This window comes from Leishmania braziliensis, contig 15 (assembly GCF_000002845.2).
Source record: "Leishmania braziliensis MHOM/BR/75/M2904 WGS CADA00000000 data, contig 15, whole genome shotgun sequence".
Lineage (NCBI taxonomy): Eukaryota > Euglenozoa > Kinetoplastea > Trypanosomatida > Trypanosomatidae > Leishmania > Leishmania braziliensis.
The window spans coordinates 1-8,655 of NW_004058017.1; the positions used below are offsets into that span (position 1 = coordinate 1).

Genomic DNA, 8,655 nt, shown 5'->3' on the forward strand with positions numbered 1-8,655 from the left:
CTCAAAAGTGGAGTGTAGCAACGCAGCAGTACAACCCGCTGCTACTTCCCTCCCACTCCCTTTTCTGTTTTGCTTTTCTGGCTTCTTCTCCCTCCTCCTCCTCTTCCCCTCCCCCCCCCTCCCTCACTTTCGTCTCTCTCCTCCCTCCTCTCTCGTACCCCGTAATGAGGCGCAACGGGCACGCAGTCCCACCGGTGGCGCCCAGCTTCGAAGAGCTGAAGCTGAAACGGCCAGCGGCAAGCAACCAAGGCGACAATACCGTCACTGTCTGCAATAGTGAGGCTTCTAACTCGTTTCCGCTCACCCTAGAGACCGACGGCGGCCGTAGCGACAACCTCCTCCATGGCTCAGATCAGACTTCACGTGGCGGGGTGGCCATCCCCTCTATTGTAGCAAACAACACACCACTTGTGGCCGCGCACAGCTCATCACATCACCGATATGAACTGAAGCAGCAGCTGCCCCTACAGCACGGACGAAGCAGGAGAAACTCGAGCGGGTTGGGCAAGTCGCGAGAACCTTCCACATCGTCTTTCGAAACCGCTATCCCCTTGGGCGATGCTGTTCAACAGGCCCCGCTGCTCCACACCACTGCAAGCGATACGGACGACGCCCGGTACCCCCAGGCGGGGCTCCCCCCGTCACCGCCGCACACTACCACTGGCGTACCCGCACCTGCCTTGTCATCTTCAGCCTCTGCCATCGATGCCGGCGCCAGAGCCGCCAATGCTGCCGTTCCTTTTCTGTTTTCGCTGAAGCTCCCCTCCACCACTGTCACGCACCTCGGCGTCGGGCGGGCAAGCGGCGCTGGCGTGGCCCAGTCCTGCGACAGCCTCAACGGATCCATGAGCTCGGCACTCGGCGGCTCCTTACTGCAGAGCCGCAATCGAATCACTGGTATGGGCGAGGCCGCCGCCGACTCCGGGACCAGCTCGCCCTGGAGAGTCAACGAGACGACAGGGGCCGGCGTCGACAGCGATCACCACAGCCATCATTGCCAGCTTCAGCCCGGCTCAGGGGAAGTGAACACAACCGCGACGACGCTCTTTCCGCGCGATGTTGGACCGCTACCAGCGTCAGAGGCGTACACGCGCAACCGTCTGCCCTCCGGCACCCACATTCGGCGACGCCCACGCTCCGTCGTGCGGCAGTACACCGGAGTAGCGGGGATGGCCTCCATCAGGAATGGCGCCTCGCCCACGAAGATGGCGGGAGACGTCGAATCCGCGTCCCCAGCGTATGGCACCCTGGACGCCTCGGTCAGTAGCGTGATTACACTCGCGTCGCCACACATGCGCCAGCGCGGGACGTCTGCCACTTTTTTAAACTCAAGTGTTAGCGGTAGCGGCACAGTCACTCGTGCTGGAACTGGCCGGACGCGCGACGTCCTGCCACCAGGCACTCGCTCAAGCACTGTTATCGGTGCGGCGGCGGGGGCAGTCCGCCGACACCGCGCAGATCCGTCGCCGGCGCCGTCACGTCCGCCGCGCTCGCGGAGGGCACGGCCGGGAGCCGCACCAGGCACGCTTTCAGGCGGTCCAAGTAGCGCCGCAGTGAGCGGACCGACGTTTTCACCCTCCTCCCCGGCACAGCTCGGCTCGCGTGTCAGTCATCAGCCTAGCGTCTCCCTCCAGGTGCCAAAGCGGCTATTGTTGGAGCACTCCTCCACAGGAGCCTCATCGCCGCTCAACGGCAGCCTTGAGCATGGCTCCTTCCTCCTTGCAGGTGACAAGGACAGCCTCGCCGCCTCCACCAGCGCCGTGGCGAACCATGAGCACCCCATCAGCAGCTGCTACACGAATAAACGTAGCGGCCGCAGTCGTGTGCACAGCGCGGGAACGACTGTAGTAACACCTAGCACGAAGCCACCGTCAGGGCGGCGGCAAGGCTCGCTGGCGCGCGTGCTTGCTCCGATGCACCACAGCAGCAGTGCCAGTCGCCTGGAAGAGCACTGCCCCTCATCACCACTGCAGGACTACGCGAAGCTAGCCGCCACATACATGAAACTTTGTGCGGATGTGGGCGATGAGCCGAATATGGACTGGGTCGCTGCTCTGCCCCTCATGAAGGGAGAAGAGAGCCAGTACGATATACTGCCGGCGTCCATGACGCTCAGCACCGCAGATGCGAAGGAGCTCAGCACCAACCACTCCCAGAGAGCGCCGGGCCTACTCAACGGCAGCCCGGCTGTATCAGGGCATTTTCTACGCTCTGGTCCTCAGCAACTGCAGCAGCAACACACCCCTCGTGGTGGGGTGCGACCACGCATCGCAGCAGGGGCAACGTGGTCCTCCCTGTCCGCCACAATGACACCTGTGGACATTTCTGCGCCGACGTCTACCTCGTTTGTGTCGCAGCGGGCCAGCACGCCCGCAGGGAAGCGTGCAAAGTCCCCCGGTGTGCGGCACGGTGCATCGAGCGCGAGCTCGCCATCAACTCTCCCAAAGCGCAGTGGCAGTGTCGGTCGTATTACCTCAGTCAGTCGCCCTAGCATCTTCGGCTCCTCGACTCAGCAGCTGCAGCACACGATCACCGGGGGTAAACGCACACCTCGCACGCACAGGGACGGTTCTGCTACATCTGCTGTATCGCCGGGGGGGGTCGAGACGGCCATGACGGATGTGTATGCGCACAAGATAGCGAGGTACTGTGCCGAGTACCTCCAGCCCTTCGTTGACAACATGAAGTCGGTTCAAGAGCAGCGCGCAGCCGTGACGGTGGCGCTGCAATCGTTTGTGCAAGTTGCCCGCACCTCGCTCTCAGCGTCTGCAGCGGCAGTTAACACTGCTGTAACGGCAGAGAAAAGCGATGGCGAAGAGGCAGGACTGCGCTCCGCCGTGTCTGTGCATGGGCACCACTACGGTGGGCACAGCAACCGTGGGCTCGGCAGCGACAGGGGCGGCCCCACGAGCGGCACCATACCCAGCACTACAACCTCAAGTACAAGCACCACCCCGCGCAAGTTCAGCATCTCCCGGAACAGCACGACGTCATCGCTGGCCAACACGACGACGACCACGACGGCAGGGCACATGTGCAGACGCGCCTCCGCCGCAGCGGCAGCCGCCTCCAAAGCCGCCTCCCTCTCAGACGCCCTGCAGACTCTGCAGGCTGCAGTGGTGACGCTGCTGAGCACACTCAGCGACGGCACCGCCCTCGCTCAGGCGCCGAGAAATGAATTACTGTCGCCTGTTAAGAATGTCGACAAGGGCAGCGCACCCCTCGACTCGCAACCGACGCTGATGGAGGCCGGCATCATCACTACCGTCACGTCTTGCTCCCTCTTTTCTCCAGACGAGAGCGCCAGCGGCCGCTTTGATAAAGCACCAGCGGCGCCACAGCTTGTGTCGTCGGCGTTGACGCCAACCATCGACCTGGCAACAAGTCCCACCCCGTCCCTGGCGCACACTTCCTCTGGTGATGGCGGTAGCAGCGGCCTTCCAGGGGCGCCTCGCCTGACCCTGGCAAACGCGATGACGCCGTCCGGTGTCGGTGTGGACCAGCTTGCTCCGCCATTGCCGGGGGTGACGGGTGTTGGAAGCGGGCACACAAGTCAGAGCCAGACCAGCGCCGTCGGCTCCTCGGCAACGACAGCGGCGGCAAGCAGCGCTGACTCCACCACGTCGAACGGCACTGCCCCCTCTCGCTTTGTGCAGTTTGTGTGTGCGCAGAAGCGAGAGGTCATGGCGCAGCTCGATGAGCTATGCGGTGCTGTCCGAGACGCCCTCGGCTTACCTGTGACGGCACCAGAAGCTGCCACCACGCAGCGGTCGACGGAGAACAGTGTTGGTGGGGCCCCGTCGGTGCCGGTGGTTTGGCTTGAGGTGCCGGACATGCTGAGCACGCCGTTCTTTGTGCCTCTCAAGCACCTGAACAACCTGCTCATCTCCATGACAAGACAAAGCGGTGATGATGCAACCACAGAGGAGGACGCGGCGGCGACCACCAGTAGCGACGCTATCGTCACCAGCCCGACTACTGCCACCTTTCTCAAGTCCTCCAATATATCCTCCTCTCCAAAGTTCTCGAGCAACGCCACCGGAAATAAAGCCAAGTCCTCCAAGGTCAGCAGCGGCGGTGGGAGCATCACGGGCCACTCCTCGGCAAGCAGCACCCCGCGCACGCGCGCCAACATGACGATCATGCCGTACGCGCCGCTCTTCACCTTTACAACGACAGCAGACGAGGATGTGGTAGCCGATGGCGCTGCGGGAGAAGACCCACAAGTGCGCTCCGTCAGCGCGCGCAGCACGGAGGGTGCTTCAGGCAACGCGTACACCGCTGTAGAGTGTTACCTGCTCCGCTGCATGCAGCCCAGCGCAGGCGCAGGCACCGCAGTGTACTCGACGCTACTGGGCACGGGGAGTGGGCGCACAAGCAGTCGGCAAAACTCCGCCCTCAACTGGACCACAACGGATCTGTCCGCCTCCGTGGAGAGCACCCATGGTGGTGGCGCTGCTACGGCGAAAGTGAGCACCATGTGCAAAACAGGTAGCAAGCGATCCACAAGTCCCGGGGCCAGCTACTCGGGTCGCGCCGGTGGCGCTGGGGGTGGTTGGGGCAGCGTCTATCAGTCCCGCCCATCGCTCTCCACGTCGCAGAAGGCACCGGCGACGACAAAAGCATCGGCCAGCCCTCGAAAATCTCGCAAGAAGGCATCCGTCGTGTCGAAGCTGTCGCAGACGCAGAAGGGACTAACTCAGCAGGAGAAAAATGAGCAGCAGCAGCAGCAGCAGCAGCGCCAACTTGCCAAGGCCTGGACGCTATGGCTGTCTCTGAAGCCCCTCGCCGCTAGTCAGAATGGTGTCGCCAGCGCGGGTGCCCAAGAGCCGCCGTTGCCCTCACCGCACCCGTCACCGGTGGTCGGCGGGAGCCTTAGCGATTGCACCCCAACGGAGGAGAACGAAGCCGCCACGCCACCAGCGATGTCAGCGCCAACGGCAGCAGCGACACCTGCCGCTGCGACGCGGAAGGAGGCGAGTCCAAACAGCAAAGGTGGACCGGTCTTCGAGTGCCAGCTGCCATTGGAGGCTGACGACGAGGAGGCTGCACCAGTAACACATGAGTTGCAGAGCCCGCCGCCGCAGCAGCAGCAGCCCGGCGTGCTTGATGGACTCAGAAGCCACAACGATGGCAGCCACTTATGCTCTGCGGAAGAAAAGGATAACGGTGACGTGCTGCACAGTGAGCTGAGTGACATGCGCGTGCACGCTGCCGGCAGCATGCCTCGTTTGTTGAGCCTCCAAAGTGTGCCGCAGCGGCTGAACATGGACGGCGCAGCCCTCACCCACAGCGACGGCGCCGCACACAGCACGCCGAGCGCGCAGTCCAGCGCAGCCACGCTCGTGTACTCCTTTTCCATGGCAATGTCGCAACCCACCGCGCCCCTGCCAAACTCAGCGTCCTGCGTGGAGGGTTCATCGCCGGTGAGCACAAACGCCATGGCCCCTGCCCACGCTGTAGCTGCAGACACGCACAAGGCAGCGGCACGCCAGATCGCCGTGTGGTGGGCTTCCCTGCACTGCCGCCGCCGCGCCGTTGCGCAGCATCGCGGTGCGCACCTGACGGAGAACGTAACGCAGCGAGAAAGGGTGCTGGCGGCACGGCGCAACGCATTCGTGCGGCTGTGGGTGTTTCGCTGGCGGCTGCGACGGCGCATTGAAGAGCACCAGCAGCAGCAGCAGGTAGTCGCTTCGGCGGCGGCCACCGTGGCAAAGAGGGCAGAACATGACGACTCGGAGAAGGTGCGTCGCACTGCTGCTGAGATGGACAAAGTAGAGGCTTCGCCTACGACGACAACAACAACAACCGCGCCCACGTCACGTGAGCGCTTCCAGCGGGCGAAGGAGCAACGAAAAGTAGCCTTGGCGTCCGCTGCTGCCGCCACGTCGGGCACGGCACGGGTGTCGTCGTCCCCATCTACCGTCAACAGCGGCACAATGGGCACCGCCTCGTGCCTGCCTATTCGTATTCCGCCACTGCCACTCGCCGCTAGCGGCATCTCCACCTTTGCCATACGCAACTACCAAGGGGAGAGCAGCAGCTTCGCCGTCTCGGCGATGCACCGGCTGCTGAACGCACCGCCGCCACTGCTGTACGCAACGTGCACGGTGGCGCTGCGCTACCCTACCAATGCGCCGATGGCGTACCTCGACAACAGCAGCAGCGGCAGCGCAGCGAACCGGCACCTTAACGACGGCGAGGAGCGTCAGAAATGCGAAGCGCCTCCGGCGACGAATGAGCATGGCGGTGACGCACTCACAGCGCAGCAGCGACGCTGGATCGAAGAAGGCGTGCTCTACACCCGACTCCTTAACCTGCGCCACTACGTGTGTGGCAAGTACGAGGCGATCATCACCGTTAGCGACAGGCGCGGCTCCGTCGATGAATTTCCTAGCAGCTCCAGCGGATGCTACGCGCTGTCTTCATTTGACGACACCCTTAACTCGGCAGCACGCGCGTACCGCGGCACCAGCTGTCCAAGAGCGACGTCAGCGCTACTTGTTCCCCCGACGATGCGCTACGAAAGTGTCGTTGACCCGAAGGAGCTGAAGCACGCCAAGCCAGTCGTGAAGGCGTTCCACCGCCCATTCGAGAAATGGGGCATGGCGTGCAACCTGACGTCACGCGTGTTCTGCGCGGCGGCCATCTACGCCTGGCAGCTCATCTTCAGCCACACGCCCTTCGACGATGCGAAGCAGCGCGAGCTACCGACGCGCGAGGAGCAGCAGGCGAGGCTGGAGCGCGTCGAGGACCGCAACAGTATCATCCTCGACTGCTATGGCGTGCGCAGTGAGCGGGAGTGGCTACGTGAGGCGACGAAGGACTTGTCCTTCGTGAGTCAAATTTACCTTCCGAACTACGACCAGGACGACCCGGAGCAGGAAAGGGAAAGCCGCGACAGCTATGAATTCGTCAAGAACTTTCTATTTCAGTGCTTCCCCTGCATCCACAAACTGGCCGATATCCCCGACTACCTTGTCGGGTCAGGCCTCTTCTTCCTGCTGAAGGAGGTCTTCCATTACACAAAGGACTCCCCGTCCATGCAGCAGGTCTACGAGACGCTTCCCCGGCTGGTGGTCGTGGAGGGTGAGGATTACATTGCGGCCGTGACCCCGGCCACCTCTGCGCTGGCGTGCGACGATGCAGCTGCCGCGCGAGCAGAAAGAAACGCCGCCACGGAAGCAGCACTGGGCCTGCCAGCGCAGGCGACGACGCAGTGCTCCTCACTCCCGTCGTGCAAGGTGACGGACAGTGGCGATGGTGTCAAGGGGCTCTCCGGCTGGCAACGGGCCGCGCTGCAGCGCTACGAGCAGCTCCGGCAGTTGCATCACCTCACCTACGGTATTGTGGAGCAGGAAAAGGCCGTCGCTGCTCTCGGCAGTGATGCTGGCGCAAGTGGGTTGCCGGACAAAATGAAACAGTCGAAGCAGCATCACCAACAGAAGCGCTCTCGCTCTCTGGCAACCTCGACAGCATCGATCGGAGGCGCAGCGAAGGACAGTGTGAAGGCGGCAAGCGGCTACAGTGGTGAGGACAGCAGCAACTTGACGAGTAGCGCAAGTCCAAAGACCGCCGTGGACGACATCATCTTTCCCCTTCGGCGCTGTATCACAAATAACCCCGCCGGCCCGCTAACGCTGATGCGCTCAACCCCGGTGTCGGCAGCCCTCAGCTCCTCCGCCTTCACCTCCCCCTGCGCCGTTGAACGACGCGCCTCTTCCGCAGCTATCGCGGCGCCGGCAAGGGACGTGTGCGTGCAGCTTGTTCGGGTGCCGCGCCGCCTGTTGAGGCCTTCCGCCGCGGATGCTCAGTTTGTCCGCGACTTTGAGGAGGAAGTGAGCAAGTCGGTACACGCCATCATCCGGGCCTGGAGGGGGAGCGGTGGCGGGACATCGCTGAACGTATTCGATCTTCGGGCAGCGTTAACAGCCGACGCGGCCCTGCACGATGCACTCGATATCGTGTACCCAAAACACTTCCTCGTAAAACTCAGCGAGACGCTGTCGCTTGAACTGTTTGGCTTGCAGGTGTCCCTGAGCAGCTGTGAAGACTTGGATTCGATGGGGCAGTGAATGTGTGAGGGGGAGGGAGGAGGGGCGGAAACGACCCCTCGACTCCGGCACTGTTGTTTCTTCTGTTTCCCTTACTCACGGGCTGGTCGCTCCGCGCTAACTTGCGAGGAGGCGAGGCGCAATGCTCTCCACGCATACCGAGCTGAGAGACACCTTATGCAAGCACGCATAATACCTGCAAGCGTATGTGCGGGTGCAGTACGCGAGTGAATCTGATCTCTACCTCCGTCAACCGCGATGCTGTGGTTGCTCTATGAGTGGTGTGTTTAGCTGCCCCTGTATGGGTAGGTGGTTGTATAACTGAGCTCACTCACCATTACACACGCTTCCCGGCGTGGTGTGCGTGTGCTGTTGTTTTGTTTTATTTGCCCACTTTAAGTTCTCCAGCTCGATTTAATTTTTTTTTTTTTTGGGGGGGGGGGTAAGTTTTATCGGACTTGGGCGTTGAGGTCAGCATTTTGAAATGAGGAGAACAAACGGCTCGAGAGAGAGAGAGAGATCGACCTCTCCGCTCGCGCGGTCTCTCTTACCTCCCCACCCCACCCCCCACTTCACCTCCCCCTCATTTTACTGTCTTTGG

At 62.5% G+C, this 8,655-nt stretch overlaps 1 protein-coding gene across 1 annotated transcript; it reads left to right on the top strand.

The window, feature by feature from the left end:
• Positions 1-164: 164 nt before the first annotated feature.
• LbrM_13_1590 (hypothetical protein, conserved) lies at positions 165-8,075 on the top strand (the record flags this gene model as incomplete). Its single annotated transcript, XM_001563248.2, has 1 exon — positions 165-8,075. One exon carries the CDS (start codon positions 165-167, stop codon positions 8,073-8,075), a length of 7,911 nt encoding a protein of 2,636 aa, XP_001563298.2.
• Between the last annotated feature and the right edge of the window lie 580 nt (positions 8,076-8,655).